The sequence below is a fragment of the Aptenodytes forsteri genome, unplaced genomic scaffold (genome assembly GCF_000699145.1).
Source record: "Aptenodytes forsteri isolate BGI_AS27 unplaced genomic scaffold, ASM69914v1 Scaffold4, whole genome shotgun sequence".
Lineage (NCBI taxonomy): Eukaryota > Metazoa > Chordata > Aves > Sphenisciformes > Spheniscidae > Aptenodytes > Aptenodytes forsteri.
The window spans coordinates 2,116,630-2,135,185 of record NW_008795442.1 but is presented as its reverse complement, the minus strand read 5'-3'; the positions used below and the strand labels follow the sequence as shown (position 1 = coordinate 2,135,185).

Sequence of the window (18,556 nt, the reverse complement as noted above, 5' to 3'; positions counted from 1 at the left end):
GGCCCCCGGAAAGGAGCAGCAGCCGCTGCCTTCTCATCCCGAGCAAAATTGGCGGATGGGGACTGAAATATTTGCTGCGATAATTTGAACCAGCAACGTTTTCTTCCATTTGAAGCTGCCGATGAATAAAACTTTAGAACCCTTTTGTGTTATTATTAAACATACACACATGTATGTCACGAGTAATTATATGAGCAGGGAGCTTACTAAGCCTGCTTTCCCGTGACTGCTTTACATGTGCATTCCCTGCTCTCTGATAATGGGGTTGAGCACACCCCGAACCCTTCCTCTCAACAGGGCAGTCACCTCTGAGTAGCGCCTTTAGTCAGCCACCAGTTCTCACGAAAGAGTGGCGATTTAGTGTTTTGGAGATACCTGTCCCTCTATTAAATCTGGCTGAAAATACTTGATGAGTTTAAAAGTTATTACATGGGGAATGACAGGCAACATAGTAACATATACCCCGTTTCCTCATAATGAAAAAGATGCAAATCAAGATGTTGGAATTCATAATTTCTTGTTATTTTTTTAAATCCTCAAATTATCACATTGTAGTGAGAGCATTGATTGCCCCTAATATGGGACTAAAGTCAAGCCTAAAACACAGGTCTCTACAGAGAAATAAAGGCTTGCAGTAGACAAATAGGTTTTTTTTTTACTTCAAAAGAAATGCAGACCTAATTCAACAGATGGGTATTTGGTAGGTTTGTTTGAAGAGATTCTTTAAATCTACGGAACTGCGTAACACAGCAATTGTAGTTCTTTGGAGATTCAATTTTTACAAAGAAAGGTCACTAATAATTGATTAGGCTAAATATGTATTTAGAGTATTTGATAATTTAACTAGTTATTGAAGGTAGACGACCATAACTGTTTTATTGCATAGTGCTAACTTCCATTTTTCCCCTAGTGAAAATTGGTTCAACCTCTGAAATCCAGATTTGATTCACAAGCCAGTAGTTACTTGAGCATTCAACACTTTTCAGCATGCAAATGTATACAGCAAAATTCAGTATTATTGAAAGCAGTGGGAAATCAGTGGGAATTTTGCCATTGCCTCCCAGGGTAACCAATTTTTAAAACAAAAGTCTGAATAAAAACTGTTCAGGATTTAAAGCATGAGCTTATCAACACATGGCTAAACATCAGTGGAAACGGGACTAAAGCATTATTTTGGATGGATTGCCCCCTAACTTCTTCTGTCACAGCTTTTTGAAGTCTGTTCAGACAAATTCCCATTGACTTCAATGGCAGCCTTACATAAGTAAGAATTTTCCTGATCATGTCCTCATTATTCATTTCAAATGCTGCTGCTCAACTTTTAGAGCTAGAATTATTCAGGAAAATAAATCCGACAGTTAATGAAGCAGTTGACTGAACGGTGCGAATGTTCTTTTGATGATTAAACCGCTTTCTTCCCCCCTCCCCAGATTCTGAAAACACTGCGACTACCGTCACGGCTCTGTTGGCCAGTCTGAACAGTTGCTGTAACCCGTGGATCTACATGTTCTTCAGCGGGCACCTCCTGCAAGACTGCATACAGAGCTTCCCTTGCTGCCAAAAAATAAAGCAAACGCTGAGTAAAGAAGATTCAAACAGCAACAGCAGGCGACAGACTTCTGTTACCAACAACAGAAGCCCAACCCACAGCTTGAACACCTGGAGAGAGTCACCCCACTCCAAATTGACCAGCTTCATCCCCATTCCAACCTGAGACAGGCCCCGGGGCAGGCAGGGCTTGCAGCCCCCTAACAGCGCTCGGGAAGGTTAGCACTTTACGCTGGTCAAAGGCACCAGTCGTGGTAACAAGGAATGACTAAGATGGCCGTAAGACAAAACATGCTGCATTGCTCGATAAGCTATTCTGCAGCGTGTAAATTATTTTCTGAAAGGTATTTAGGATTTGGGCAACTGATCAGGAAGGCGTGACAACAATAAAGCAATTATTTTTCTAAATAGAATTTCTTATTTTTTTTTTTTTTAGTTGTTTCTAAAGTACTAAGTGCGTTGTTTGCTTGTTGTTCAAAGCAGTAAAAATAGCGGAGTTGGCATGTGTTGGGGTAACTCCGCTCTATTATAGTGTTAATGCCTAAAACTTCTCATGATTGTCAATGAAGTCACAGGGAAAGAATATGATATGAGCAAGATCACAATTTAAACACAAAAAGAAAAGAGTTGGGAGAAAGTCTTGACTGTCCAGATAAGGAATACGGTTAGACAGTGTCTGAGCTATTGGGAATTTAGTTGATCATACTGCTTTATCTTGCAAAGGTCTAGCAATTCTCAGATAATAAAATCTAACAGCCCTTGTGAAGGCAAATCCTTCAGTGCTGCCGATGTCTGTATGTGTATTGTGGGGTTTCATTTTTAGGGTGATATTTCCTCTTCCCTTCTTGTGGATGGAAGTTATACAGCATAATTTTTTGTGTTGTTGCACCTACCTTGATTTTTTTGAACTAATTTGAAAAAATATATCGATAAATAAGTATGATAAGCTATGACTAGCTCAGCACTGTTACAAACAGATACACTAAGAAAACTCATCGTGACTACCAGAACCACTTGCTCTATGGGTAAGAACTGCATCTTTTCTTTTTTCTTCACTAAGACAGCTAGGATCAAGCCACATTTGGTTGTCAAGCAAATAGCCCCATAAATTCAGGAGAATGTGGCCATTTGGTAAGAGCTGAAGAATCGGTATATTCCAAGTCACAGATCTGAGAATCAAACTTACAAGTCTTCTGGGAACATATTAAAATTGTCAGTGTTGTTGTTGGGGGGGGGTGTTGGCAGATCATGACAATATAGGCTTAGAAATTGGCAGTAAACTGCAATAAATAAGTTTTGCTGTGGTTTTTAAGTCCTGAGGGTCTCTTTGAGAAGTACAGCTACCTGTCTGCTCCATTTTCCTGAGCTCTCTGGGTCCTGAAATCCAGGCGTTCCCCTAGCACCGCGCAGGGCTTCTGATGCAGTCCCAGCTGGCTTGCTAGAGCAGTGGGACACGTGCACGGCTGCATAACGTGCATGCTTATGTTTGCAAGGAGGAACCTCAGCAGCAGGTTTGTCTCTTTCCCACCAAAACCAGACAAACAAGACTGCTTTTCTAATTGCCTGAGGAGAGAAAAAAATTGGGCCCGCAACTGTGGCTTTCACTGAGGATGGTGCTGGCCCCAAGCCTGTCGCAATAATGGTAGCAGAAATTAATAGAGCTAGATGCAGGATAAGATCATATTCAACCTGTTGTCCACTCCAGAAGCTCCCAGACATATCACTGACTATTCCAGGCAAAGAATAGGGAAGATTATAGCTCAAAAAAAAAAAAAAATTAGATTTTGTTGTCACTACAGAAAATCTTAGCTGTTCTCGCTTCGTTTCTTGTTATCATTTGCTCTTCAGGAGAGCAATCTGGTCTAATGTTTTGTTGTTGTTCAAAACACTAGAGCCCGAAGGACAGGGTGGTGGAATGGCTTATATTTAACAGACTATCTTTTTGACCACTTTTAGTACACAGATGTGACTACAGCTCTCACCAGTTCTGGGTGAAGGTTTGTGAACCTGAAGTTATATTTTAGCCCAAAAAAATGCATGCAGTGGCACTGGGTGTGTGTGTATTTGTGCACATTATATGTACTGCATATAGTTCGCAAGTAGGTAGTTCACAGTTACTGAAATTGCAAATGTTTCAAGTTAAGTACACTATCCTTTGCCTAGTTTTCTATTTATTTGTGTTACTACTTTCTTTGTACATAAAAATATATTAAAAAGTAATTAGCTGTACTAACAGAATTTTCATGTTTGCGGAATTGAATTATTTTTCTATTACACTTTATACTCAAACAGAGAAGACAACGAGAAAACAAATGTAGACTAATGTTGATAAGAAAACTAAGCTGGCTAATGACCAATATGTAAAAAAAAGTAAACAGACTCAAAATTATAATTTTCAGTTTCTTCCAAATATGTTACAAAATCTAGGCTTACACTTGGGGCTTGTCAGCATAAATGTACCCTGTGAGTGTTCTACAGTTTCTGTAATTAAATTGACAACACTATTTAGCAGTATTTAGGTTCCAGGCATTTTTGTAAATACTGAGTTTTGTTTTTCACATAATTGTAACATTGGAAGACACAGCCCGTATTTTTTAATTGTTCATCTGTGGAGATGCGTTGGGTTTTTTTTAACAGCTGCTTTGGGTTATCATGAGGGCACACTAATGAAAACAGAAGGAAACAAGAAATTGTGCAACCATTGCACGTTTAAAACATGGAAACATGCTCTAATAAACCTTTATATTTTTTGATGAGAAGCATTTTGTTTCTTTCGCTTGACTAGATTTTGCAGGGCCAGAAACATATTTGGTGATGCTCCATATATTTTACAAAATGTAAAATTTCTTCATTAATTTTAATGAGTTGTTTCCATGAAAAGCTTTAAGGAGTGAACAAAACTAAAATGTTTTCCTATTACACATAGTGCATGAAGGACACATGCAAAGAAGGAACGTGCAGTCAGCTTTCCACTATATGCTGCTAGCATTGTTAAAACATGTTACATAGCAGTTATTCACATTTTAGAGGGGTTATTTTGATATTTTTGTTTTAATTTTGGGGAACAAAATATTTAGCTTCTAATGTAAAACACGATCGAATGGCTGAGCCTGCACTCTGTTGTTTGTGCTGGTGTTACTAGAACTGCAGCATTTTAAAGACAATTAGATGGCAGAAGTGGAGCACGTGAGATGATACAGAAGATGGAAAGGATTTTGTTCTTTTACATAAGAAACATAAGTTGCCAAAAAGCTTTTTTTCATTCATTTCTTTTTAAATTTGTAGGTAAAGATATTGTTGGCTCAGAAAAAAGAAGGGGTTTTTTTCTGTATTACCACATCAAGACCAAAGTCTATGAGAAGACACAAGTTCATGTGTGCCCAATCCTGCAAAGACAAAGGTTTTGTCTGCAGCAAATCTTATGGCCAGTTCCAAATTGTCCAGATTGAAGGACCTTATTAAAATGCACACATGCTCCTTTCTAATTCGTGCATACGGAAACCAGGGCAGAAGGAAAGGAGCTGCAGAGGTAGATGTCGTCCCAGGGCATGTACTGGTGACCCAGCTTTGGGAAGCGAACCCAGATCTTACAGTAGAGCTATTGCTGAAATACAGAGTTACTTGCTACGTAGGGGAAGCTCTTACAGAGTTGTCCTAGATTGAGTTCCCACCTACAGAAAGGACTAATTAAATACAATGTCCTCTTCTAAAAAGTGTCTGCCTGAATTTCAGTTGTACAGTCCCTTCTGTACAGGATGGGAAGAAGTCCTCTCTGTACGTGGAAGACTGGGGAGACAGAAAAGAGTTGAACGCTAGTTTGGAGCTTTAGTTACTGTTACAAGGTAGTTTTCTGTGTTTTTCTTTAGGATTGGGCTTTACTGGAAAATGTAGCACTTGCTACTTGGGTAGAGGAATTACAGGGTGTGTAAATGAACAGGTTTCAAGGTCCAGGAACAGATCACAGCTGCTCCACGGGAAGCAGTCCTGGCTGGTTCAGGTAACAGTCCCTCACACAAGAATAGGTCCAGCTAGTCTTGAAAAAGGCAGGGAACTGTCGAAGGTAATGTAAGTCACGCAGAATGGTTTGTGCAGGTATGTAAAAAGCAAGCAAACAACAACCATGACTAGTCCCTGCTGAGCTTCGTTAGACCCAGCCAGCATGGGTCTGCCTTTCCCAGGACTAGTCCTGCAGAAAGTCCTGGATCGGTACTGTGTTAATGGATTAATACTGTATCGCTGTTTTGGTACAACTGCTCAGTGATTTGCCATGTCTTAGTATAAACTTGCTTGGAGTAACAGTTTACATGCAAATTAGCCTTAGGTCTTCATAAGGACATTTTTAGGTGAATTCCTGACACAGTCCATTGGGTTGCTACATTTCTGAAAAGCAAGGCTGTGAGGCAGCATCGGGAGCACAAAGCTCTCTTCCCAGCTGTACGGTGAGGAAACCCGCAAGTCTCTCTAGTTCCAGGTGGACCAAGATGTTGTTGGGTACAGGTGGACTTTCTTCTAAGCAGAGGAGAGTCTTTTGCACATTTCCAATATTTTGCACATTTCCAACCTATTGCCCGTTTCCAATATCTTTTTTCAGGGGGGTGGGTAGGAGGGGAGGATTGGGGATGTTGCACTTCCTCAGTGCTCTGCAAGCAAAGGATGGTTTTCAGAAAAAATGTCAGGATCAGTGGAAGGACATCTACAAATTTCCCACCTCTTCATTAGCTTAGGTTTTTTCCTTTTACTGATGAAGTAAATGCAAGAGTGCCTTCCCTTCCATTTCATGCCGAATTAAGTCATTCCCAAGAACTTGTGCTCCTACTCTGCAATAGGACAAAGTTCTATTGAAATCACAGTCATCCTTCCATGGCAGTATTTTATATACTTAGGACTATAACATTTTATTTTTCCTGCTCAAAAGTGGTAGGCCTGTGAGACCTGCTTAACCAGATTTATGAGCTTTACTTCTGCCACTGCTCAAAAAATACAGCCTTAGCAGAACTGAAGAAAAAGAACCCCCATGATTTGGATCCCATTTTGACTTATGAATGACTTGTTTGGGTGTGTTTCTTCTGTGTTTTTCATTCCAAGCTGTGGCCCTTGAACTAAGGAGTTTTCAGTCTAACGCAGAAAAAAAAAAAACAATCGCTGAGCCTTAGAACCGGGGCCTAGGAAAGATTACTCCTGCAGGGCATGAATATCCTGGGCAATGACATCATATGGACAAAAGTTTACTGCAAAAGCCATCCTGCCATTGCTGTTCTTCTTTGTGTTCACCTGTCTCATTCCTCTCTAGCCCGGCTGGCAGGCGCAGGTAGGGAGCCACTGCTGCCCCATGTTCACCCTTGTCTATTCCCTCTTACAAAGGCTCAGGCACTGGCAGCCCAGTGGGAGGTCTGGATTGCACCTCCAAGTGACAGTGGCTGCATATCCAGTACTGATCAAGTTAATTTACTGGTGCCTGAGTTATCCATCTGTAGTTCAGGGTAACGATGTTTATCTTCCTCCGTAAGTTCTTATAGGACACATGGATAAGAAGTGCTACATATGAGTTCAATATTCCTTTTCAAGCAAAGCACTGGCAATGCAGGCTGTAGGTGGCCCAACAGCTTTTACACCTTTGAAGCAAAATGTGACAAAACTGGCTTTTACATTACAAACTACTTGGCTTTCCAGGGCATGAAGCCCATTCTGGAAGATAAGGAATAGGTAACCAGAGACTGGCACAGTGGCTGTCCTGGCCTCTTCCACCACTACTGCTGTGATTGCTCCTGCCATAGCCTCTCCTGTCCCTGGTGATGATGGCTGCAGCAAGAATGGGGACAGGGACCACAGAAGCAGCAGCAGACAGGGTTGTCATTAAAATGCATTCATTTTAAACTCTTTTTTGAGGGAGGAATGTGGATCCTACCAAATAAAAAAACCCACAGTGAATATTGGGAGAGAGATGAACTGGTGACACAGAGAGCAAATAAATCATAGAATCATAGAATAGTTTGGGTTGGAAGGGACCTCTAAAGGTCATCTAGTCCAACCCCCCTGCCGTGGGCAGGGACATCTTCAACTAGATCAGGTTGCTCAGAGCCCCGTCCAACCTGACCTTGAGTGTTTCCGGGGATGGGGCATCCACCACCTCTCTGGGCAACCTGTGCCAGTGTTTCACCACCCTCAGCATAAAATATTTCTTCCTTATATCTAGTCTGAATCTACCCCCCTTTAGTTTAAAGCCATTCCTCCTTGTCCTGTCACAACATGTCAGCCCAAAGATGATTTGAAAGTATCAAGATGCTTTCCATTTTGCAATTGTAAGATATGTTTTATATATTTAGAAAAGGAGCCCCTTGTATCCTGGAACTGTAACTACACGAAGCTCCTTACAAATCTAGTAAGTATCTCTGCTGAGATGGCTAGCTACAAGGCTATGTCTAAAAAAGGACAACGATCTCTTCAAGTTAAACATTCAACATGTGACTTGAGGGTCTTGGCCCCCACAATACAGACATGTCCTGTGGGAAATGTGGGCAGCCACAGAGCTTTCAGGGAGGAGAAAGGAAGAAGCATAAATACCAATCCCCTTTTTGGAAAGAGGTGATAAAGTCAGGCTAAATGTCATAATAGATGCCTAAATCTTCAAGCTAAAAGGCAACAGTCTTTCTAGCGTTTTAGAAAGCTTTTGGTTGAAGATGTGGAAGTAAGGACCCGCGGATGAAGAACCCAAAGGATTAGGAGGCATTTAACATTGTAGCATTCTTACCAAAAGAGGAAACTTGCTTAGGCGCTGCTCAAATGTTTTTCTAAGTAAGGCTAGTAACTGTACAAAATAGTGGCAAAAGTAACAAAAAATTGGATAGCAAATGCTCTCTCCTGTCTCACTGTAAAGCAGGCAGAGTTATGCAGTAGACGTCTGCAAACTTGGGTAGGCACAGACAAATGCATCCTCTGAAATGCTGCAGGTGTCGGTCACCTCAGAGGAAACCACCGATAACGATTCACTCCAGCGTTGGCTGAGATCAGAAAAACAAGGAAATCAAATCGTCAGACTAATTTGCCACACACTTAATCTGAGTAATTTTCTTCCAAAGAAGGAGCAAACATTATTAAATAGCCACCATAATATTTTCTAAATGTGAGGCATTTCAGTGTTTCCATGGGAGCAAAGGAGGGCTTCCAGGTATTACATGAGACACTAGAGCTAAGGGTTGAGTTCAGTAAGATACTTGGACATTCGTGTGGATTTCAGTCCTTCTGGAGTCCCATTATCTCCAGTACTCCAAACACTGTGAGGGCGGTCAGGACAATAAAAAATTATATGCAGTAAATAATAAACAAAAGTAAAAGATACATTTGTGTGTCTATATATAATCTCATTTCCCAAACCAAATTGTACCTGTCTTTTTCAAAAGAAATGAGCAGGGATTTAGCTATGTATGTATCTCTGATAACCTAGTTCACCATGAAGTTGATGTTCAGAGGCTCAAGAATCCTAAGTTCTCATATAAGGTTACAGATGTTCTTTATTAAATGAATAGCTTTGAAGCTTATCAGTTAGCAACATGTTATTAAATTGAATAGAAGCTTGGAAAATGAGGAGAGAGCTCTGCCTTTGTTCTCTCTCTCTCTCTCTCTTTTTTTTTTTGCATCTATTATGGCAATTCCCCTGAAAAGCTGTATTTTAAATACGCCATACTGGAGATGAGATGACCCAAAGCGCCACGAAGAATCCCAGCTTGACTCACTCTTTCAACATAAGATTTATCATTAATGCTTGCTCCTCTGTCTCACAGAGATCACAGTGTGAGGCACAGTGTAATTAGACAACAGATTCTCATTTCTTCCTAAATTTATGACCCAAGTGCCTCGATATAGGCACTCAAAACTGGAGGACACAAAGGTGGAATTCATCTGCGTGAATGTACCTACAATGCAGGTGTGTCTATCTGAGCAAGAGTGAGTATTTTAGTAGCCAAGGCAGAGCTAGTTTTTGGAGTCCAGGGAGTCATCGTATGAAGGATGTCAACATCCAATCAGAAGAACACTGCCCTAATCTCCATTTATATATGGAGCAGAAGACTATTTATTCATTGATTGTAATGGCAGGTAGACAACTAGCTCAAATTGGTACACCTGTACTGCAGATAGCTGTCTACAGGTGCTATTGGTTGTATTGTCAGATCTCAGAAGAGACCTCCACGTTACTAGTTCAGGATTTTACTTTATTTCAGGGCAACTACAAAAAGTTACCATCTAATAGCATCGTATTGATTTGAATGGAGCTGATGATGCTACCCCAACAGCTAACAAAAGGTGGCTCGTATTGCAAAGGTTCTGCCAGCTGGGTGCCTTTGTTAGTCATGTCACAAGAAAGACCAAAACCAAAATGAGCCTAGAGATCAGTTTACCTCCTCACACCCAGATGACATCTCTGGCCTTACAAGGAGGGAATGATCTCTATGTCTAATCTCTCCATGTGTCCCATCTGTGCATGCTGAACCTTTTCAGGTTTCATCTCCTTTGTGCTTAAAGGTGGATTTGCGAGAAAATCCTTAATTAGGCAGAACTCTCGAGATACTCAGATAATACAATCCTAAGGGTCAATGTACAACATAGAAAGATATATCTTATTACACAAAGAGTCAGGACTGGAGAAAAACATCAGGATAATACCTAAAATACTTGGTAATATTGTATGGAGAAAAAAGCAATAATAAGGAAAGCAAGAGTGGCATGTTAGGTATCTCTGCCACATACAGCACGTGAAGTCCTGCTTTCCTAAGAAACTGCACAATTATAAAAATTTTGAGAATATAATCAGTGTAAAGTGATTTGCACCTGATGCCATCAATGTCTGTTTTCAACATGAGCAGAAGCACTGTAAGAAAAAGGGAAGTAATGAATCTGGTTAACAACTTTCCCTCCCAAGTGTTTAAATGAAAAGTGAAAGCGACATAATGGTTTAATGGAAAAAACAGATTTGACCTCTTTGATTAAAAGTGTCCTTTCTCCATCGAAGATGTTCATGTAAAATAAAGAAACAAACTCTGTGTGCCTCCAGGTTCCTGTACCCAGTGGTCTGGGGTGGGGGGGGCAGGGGTGTCTCTGGCTTCCCGGGTGCATTTCCCGAGTGTAGGGAAAACAGGGAGCATGAACCAGCGCCCGAGGAGCCTCCTCAGCACACTCTAGCTCCTGCTGGGAAGACACTCTGGTTTGACAGTATTAACTCTGCATGTACCAACAGGATTGAGTTCCTGAGTGTATCTTTCCATTACAATTTTTAAACCCTCCTGAAGGCAAAGGATACAAAGGAGCACAGACACTCACTGGGACACTTGCATGTGGCCTCCTTCTCCATGGACGCAGGAGGAGAGTACGAGCAGGGGTGACCTGCACTGCTGCTGGGCTGGCAGCAGGGCACAGGACCCACTTTTCCCTGCACTCCTCCAGCTCCAGGTTAGCAGGCTCTGGGAAACCAGGCAGGCTGTCTCCCCACCCTGGGAGTACGCTGGAGTACCTTCAAGTGAGGTCTTCCAGACCACCCCCTCTTGCCTCTGTGTGGGCCTGGAGGGAATCTGGGACTCTTTTGGGAGACAAGTGGTTAAAATCCTTTTCCACATGCTGCTAGCTAGGATGGGAACATTTCCAAAAATGCGGGCTGAACTTCCTTAACAATGAGAAGCCAGATCATGGAGGGATAGGTGTATAAAGCAGAAAAATGTCTTGGAGGTGAGGTGAGAACTAATAGGAGTTTCTTTCTGTTTTGGATTTTTTTATAGCACATGTGGTAGCTGAGACTCCTCTCAGTGAGCTTGTTAGCAGGAGCTGGGAAATACAGCTGCAGTAGGACTGTCTCTTTATGTCTGGTGTTTTATGGGAGAATAACAATTTTTCTGGTTCAAAACATAGCACTAACACATCTCGGTCTTGCTGAGCTCTATGCTTGACCTGGCACTATGATACTACAACCAATTTCTCACATTAAGAGATGACTAAAAATGAGTCAATATATCTACACATATTTTGACTTTAACCTTTTTTTACCAGCCTAAATCATGACACTTTCAATGTAACATTTTAAAGCATCATTTTCTGATGATAAAGGTTTATCACAGAACAATTTGTTAAGACAAGAATATAAACCATTTATTTATTAATATTCCCCTTTAATGTTAGTGGTCTGGTTGCTTTTTCCTTTATTTAGATCTCTCCAACTTGATCTGGAAGTATAGTTTCCAGCAGGTTTGGAAATGTTCCTCTAACAAAACTGCAAGATAAAATAGCTGGTGTTTTAGGTGGTACGAATCCTCAAGCTCAGATGCCTGCTTTCATTTCAGTGAAAAAGCCAGAGCAAACCAACATATTCCTAATTAGCAGAAACACTAAAAACATATGCCAAACATTTGGATTAATCAGTTATAAAACATGAATATTTTAAAATGCACTTTCTTCAGACTGTGATTTATAGGCATTACATGACAGAAAGGGTACTCATTTTTCAAAATTGAATTAATCTGAAATGAAGAGCATTTGAAACTGTTCATTCTTTGTCTTTTTATTAATCTTCTTAACTTGAAATCCTTTTCTGTCTTGCAATTGTGTACTAAGCATGACAGAATACTTCTATCATATTACAGAAGTATCTTCCAAGCATAATACAATGATCTTTATGCTTATCTGTCCTGTAAATTACAGAATCCTGTGTGTATTGGAGGTACCAATTATAAGAATTAAGCCGTGCAAGCACGTCTTCAAGTAATTTACCTTTGATCTTTTGTGTAACTATGTTTGTCATCAGAAAGGATTAATCTCTTCATTTCAGCACTTTTCAGTGAAAGCATTTGCACAAAGAAGGAAGCTCGCTCACGAAGCAGACCCAGCTCTGCCGTCTCTCGTAGCCAGCCTTGTCTGCCTTCACTGCATGTCTCAATGTTATGTGCAATGAGGCAACAGCAGTGAAGGGATAAGAAATCACAAATGCTCTTTGTCACAAAAGGAAATGGTTGCAATTCTGTCACTTTAATAGTGGGAGAAGAAACATGTGAGACAGAAATAACACCAGCTCTGACACTTCTGCATGGCCCCAAGGACTAAAGAAGGCCAGCACATAGCTTCTGCCTGCAGCAGGCTGTGTCCGAGGAGCCAGCCCTAGTGCTCCTGGCTTCTCAGTCTATGCTGTTTTGGTTTCAGGCAGCTTTTGTACCTCTGGAGAGCAATACTAACCCACTAAAGCTGTGGCTTTATGTAGCAGCACTTTAGGCTCCCAGGATGGAGACCCGACACCTCTCTGAGCAGGCTGTCCCAGCCCAGTTTGTAGCTGTTGGTCCTCTGCTGGGGAGTGCGGCAATCCTGAGATGAGTTGGGTTTCATCATCTCTGCAGCTGCCCTTCAAGGATGGCAGGCTGCTAGTGAGGCACCCTGTAGCTCCTCTTTGCCAGAAGAAACAAACTCACTCCCTCAGCCTCTCCTCAAACCACTGAGTACCTTGGCAGCCTGCCACCGGACCCTCTCCAGTTCCTCCACATCCCTTTTGAGCAGGGGGACCAAAACAGGACACCATTCCAGCTGTGGCCCTACCTGCAGCAAGCAGAGCTTGATCTGCAGGCCACTCTTCCTAATGTAGCCCAGTTCACAATTTTTCCTTTTTCCCAGTCAGAGTGCACTGTTGGCTTATGTTGGCCTGGGCATCCTCTGCAGGCAAAGGTCCTTTCTGGCAGGGCTGACCACCCCAGGCAGCATTCTTCACCTCTCCCTCTTGAACTCACCTTCTCCCTGCCGGGATCATGGTAGCCCCCTTCCCCAGCAGGTTTAGGTAGCCATGATGGCATTTCCCAGAGACAGGAGCACAGCCACATGGCCCACAGCCAAAGGTGTCCCCATCAACACTACTCTCCCACCAAGGACCTTTGTCTGCTTCACAGTCACATTGGGGCACAACACAATGAGGGGACAGGGCTGAAGTGGGGTTTCCTCAGCCTACTGCTGTCCTGTCCCCCGTGTTGGGACATCCATGCTCTCCCACAGCATTGTCACCTGTCCTGCTTGGAGGCAGGGGGAAGGGTAAAGGGCTGCTCATCCTCACAGCGGCACACATGGCCATACTAGAGCTCGGGGTGATGGGGCAAGGAATGTGGGGAAGGTTGTCTCATGCAGATGTTCACCATAAAGGTGCCCATTTCACTGCTGCTGCTCAGTTCTGTTTATATTTGGTGTCTTCAACATTTGCAGGTCAGGGTATAAGTAATGAGGTTGCTGGGGCTAAAATCAAGAGAGTCTGCTAGGAAAGACCAGAGGTTTTGCAAGCAGCTTTTGTGCTTCCTCTGTGTCAGTAAAAAAAAACCACATCAGGAATCTCTCTTCAGCCCTAAGCCCTGAGGCATGGTGAAGTTCATACACGTAAATTCGCTTTCCCTCCAAAACATCCAATGTGCCTCTGGTCCCTGACTCTTGCTAACCCCTGAGCTCTTACTGGGGTTGCCACAGACCACAGCTGTGTCAAGGTCCATGGCACCAATTTACCAGCACAGGTAACAGTGCATCTGTGTTTGTGTCCTGACACAGGACAGCTGATGGGAGCCGATGGGGTCTCTCTGCAGACCTGCTTGCCTCCCATCTTCCTTGGAGGCAGCTGGGCCATGCCACAGCACTGACACTGGGATGGGACCTCCGTACCTGCTGGTCTCTTTGCCTGCAGGCAGGGTGTACAGCGGAGCTGCTGGGATACCCCAGCACAGGCACCCCCTGCTCTCCATGGGGTGGTTGGGTGGCCCTGCTTCTCACCGGTGGCTTCTGCGAGAAGAGCAAAGGTGTTTTGTGTTGGGCAGCCTCTGAAGAGTTTTGCCTCTGGCCACAAAGCAAGTGTATGGTACTTCAAAATGCATGGCTGATAAGGATGTGCCCGGGGGGATGAGCTGAGCTCTAGCTCTGAGGAACAACACCTGCTGGGCTCCCACCAGGCTGGGGGTGCCTGTGGGTGCTGATGGCAATGGTGTGGGCACAGGAGCATGTGTGGGTACCGGCAAGCAGAAAGGAGCGGGGTAACACCAAGTCAGTGCTCAGCCCAGAGGCATTTCGCAGCGCAGGCTCCCCCCTTGCCCCTGCCCCGCTAAGGGGTGCTAAACGTGAATAGCTGGGGCATGTAAAAGAGCGCTGCAGCACTGGGAGAGAAAGTAAGTCCTTGCCAGAGATGTGCAGGAAGTTTGTGGCTGTGCTGGAAACTAAACCAAAGCATCTGATTCCCAGTACAGTGCTTTAACCGTCAGACGATCTCTCCAGAGAGCTAACCTATCATTGGCAGAGAAAATGTCCGAGAAGCTGCAAATAAGCACTGAAGGGTATTCTTGATGTTTTTCCCCAGAGGTTGGTAATTTTATTTTGTATAAAATGTTGGCACTTTGAGGACAAAAGTATCTTTCTTCCATGGTGTGCACTCTCACGGGTAAGTAAAACTTCAGTTTTGACAACCTGACAAAGAATTAAAGGGATGTGGTACATGCATTATTTTCATTTGTTCTCAGAGCTGTTCTTGAATGCGTGTCATCTGAAGTGATGCAGTAGGTAAATGTATAACTAGCAGGCCAAAGGGCTTTCCAGTCTACTGTGTACCTACAGGGAGGACGGCATGAAAATTCATGCTTACCCACTGACCCCTGACACTCGTGATAAAGCTGTGGCAGTGGTATGAAGCACAGCCTTCCCTATAGGGACTCCTCTGTTTCCAATTTGACTGCTTCAGTGCTTTCTTTTAAAGATGCTTTAAAGAATCTTTTAAAGAATGCTCTTCGGTATGTTACTTTTTATTGTACTTATTCTTTTAGCCAGGCTTGGCTTAAGAACTGAATGACAGTATATGTCCAAATGCAGCATTCCACTTACTGGTTCCAACATAATGCATTTTTATGAGCCTTTGCTCAGCTGTAGCTGTGAATTAATCACCAAATTTCAGTGCTTTTCTTAGCCATCTGAATCCAGGTGTGGTTTTATATGACCTTTTGTTTACCTTACATTTAATGGGGGGGCATTTCCCTACCTAAATTCTGTATGTCAGGCCTATTTCCTTTACATAGGCCTCTTCCTGAAGGCTGTTCCAAAACCGGCAAATCAATCTCACACAGTCTTCTATATTAAATCAATTAGGGATTAAAGAAAAGAGATAATATGAGACGTTCAAGGATCATGGAAATGCTCCTTGCTTCCTACTGATGAGCGTCTGGAAGTTTGCTGAGGATGTCTCTTTTGGAGTGAAATCTGTAGCCACGCAGAGCTGTATTGCACAGTCCCTTCATCAGCCAGGGTTCCTCAGGTCACATCGGCACGAGGCAATGGGGTGACATGCTGCAACCAGCAGCTGGCTGCCCTCCTGGACGTGACATAGCAGCATTACTGCAATACTGCAATCAAGTGGATTTGTAGAGATTTGTAACAGAAATATTAAGATTTATATGAGTTAATTATGAATTTAAATGTTTGTATGAAAGCTGCGGATGAAACAGTAGAACAAAGTTTAGAAGGAGAGGTAAGATTAATAGCTCTATGTGTGTGATTTCATTCAAAGGAAGAGGAGGAACAAACTGACCTTAAGATAAGGTGACAAGAAGATGAAGAACAGGACTGGAGCCATAAAATAACCAGATAAGGAAAGCAAGACTTATGAAGGCTGAGTTGACATACTGAGGCAAAAGATCCCAAACAGCATCCGCTTCTAAAGGGCAGGAAGCAAACCCACATCAGTTCCTCATTGCTAGCCCTGGACGTACATGTCTTAGTGCTTCTGAGCACATGGGTATGATCATGTGAATGGGTAAAAACCAGCTGGGAGATTTTGTAAAATAAAATCACCTTTCCTTCCCGCAGTGAATTTTGTTATAGTAATTTGCTACAAATTGGCCTTACTGAGATGCGGGAGGAAAAAGCACAGCAAAACATTCAATGATGCAGTAATTCTGCTTTCAGAAGGATCTCTCTCTGGGCCTACGTCACACATGAAAATATAGCAAGTCAATAGGTGTCACCTCAAGGGTCTGGACACTGTATCCCACTGAGTTTGGTACCTGTGTTCTGAAATATTTGAAATAAGGTTTAAAAGACTTTCGGACAGTATCTGAATTTTGTGCTGGCTCACTGAATACTAAGGGTAATGAAAGCCTACTAATGTCAAAACTGAAACAGATGCACCATACCCAATCTTACACAAAAAACAGGAACAAAACCATTTTAGACTTGAGAAATAACAAAGACACGTTGTCATCAGCCTTTCCAGTAACCTGCAACTGTTCTGTGTCAAACTTAATTCAATCCAGCTGAGACACAGGCCAAATTCTGATTTTGGCTATATATGTTCTAATTGTGCTGAAACCTGGAATGATTTTGATCCCTTAGCTCAAAATTTTAGGCTTCCCTTAATTTATAATCAAACTGGAAATGTTAGCAGGCAGTCTTTTAAATGATGTTAATTGCAGAATGAACATTACCGAAAAGGGAAGAATCTGGGGACAAGGAAGAGACGGGGCAGGAAGATTTTGGTCCATGTGACTGACCAATAAACCCCTACAATGAAAGAAGGCTCAGAGGAGACAGTCAAGGGTGATGTACCCATGAAGCTCAGGGAATAATGTAGGATGTGACTGACCACAGCGTTGCAAAGAAGTTGACTTCTTTGCAACAGGACTCCTTTGCAAAGGAGGGTGGCCTTTGTTTTAGATAAACAGCTATCAACAGTTGAGTGGATCAACTGGTAGTGTAAATGTTTCTCCCTGAGTTCATTAAAAGAGTGTGAATGTCTCCCTGAGTTAGCCAGAACAGTATGGGGCGAGTGAATATGTGGCTCAGCCCAACATAGAGTATAAAATCTAGACAACTAGTAACACTATTTCGAAGAGAACAACAGGCTTGAGCTGGCTTCAACCCATGTATTCCTTCCCGGTGACTGGAGATGCCCAGCGTCATGACTGAGCATGTGATAGAGACTGATAATGGGAATCGCATTGGTATTGTGATTAAACTGTTTATTGCAATTGCTATGTATATTTTGCTAAGTGCAATTTACATTGGTATTATCATTTCAATATATTCTGTATCACTCTGCTAAATCAGAAATCCCATGTAGCATCTACTATCTTTAAATAAGTAAATTTGATATTAAACTTTACACCCTCTACATGTGGAGTATCTAAAAGAACCTGGTCAGGGAGCACTGGACTCTGACAGGCCATTCTTGTCTTCTCCCAGTGCTGGGTTGCCCTGGGGATGCTGCTGATCTCTCAGAAAGTGATAAGAAACAGTGTTAGCTTGCCAAAGCTGCAGTAACTTTCCTGTGAATGCATTCCTGCGCCCCCTGTCTCAATAACCCTTGTGCATGGACCAAGTCAGAGAAATCATCATGTGCTTCCTAATGCATATGATATGACTTTTAAAGGGATTTTTTTGCCATTGTAATATTTCTTTGCAGTACAATAATAACTACTACAACAACAATGACAATAATAACAATACAATAAAATATTTAGTGCTTCTCTTTTCAAATTGATGACATTTAATATTTGGGCTCCTGGGAAATCCTGGGACAGTGTATTTGGAGATGCCTACTTCCTAAATTTTCTTGGTTGCTTTGAAAATTCCCTCTCATGAGTACATTAAAAGCAATTTTTCTGTTAAAAGTTTGCTGGAATACAATCAAACCCTTACTCTTGGGTATTTCTGCAAATCCAGAGGTTTCTGTCTCTTTTAAATTGACGGCAGAGATGGAGTGCTGCATAATTTTGTCTGATACTGGCCTTAGCACAGCTCATTGCATGCTGTTCATTGCAGTATTCCTTAGGTGAAGAGACAAGAGTTTTACATGTCTGATCCTGCATGTTTCAGAACAAGAGAGATTCAAATAACATGTTTCTTTCTTCAAAGACTGTAGAACAGGCCTATATACCTTTCAGACTACATAGCACTTCGTTTTTTATTCTTAGGACACCCTGCAATAAGTATAATGCACCGAAGTGTTATGAGTGAGTTTTTCAGTTCCTGTGATGAG

General features: G+C 42.3%; 1 protein-coding gene across 1 annotated transcript in view; it reads left to right on the top strand.

Annotated features, from left to right (window-relative positions):
• Positions 1 to 1,714, top strand: part of AVPR1A (arginine vasopressin receptor 1A) — a gene marked incomplete at its 5' end in the record, with an annotated part of 2,928 nt that extends 1,214 nt beyond the window's left edge. Inside the window, 3 exons of the mRNA XM_009281120.1 lie at positions 15 to 51; positions 116 to 182; positions 1,431 to 1,714. Of these exons, the coding sequence (XP_009279395.1) occupies positions 15 to 51; positions 116 to 182; positions 1,431 to 1,714 (388 nt within the window). The remainder of the gene's footprint in view (positions 1 to 14; positions 52 to 115; positions 183 to 1,430) is intronic.
• Positions 1,715 to 18,556: the final 16,842 nt, after the last annotated feature.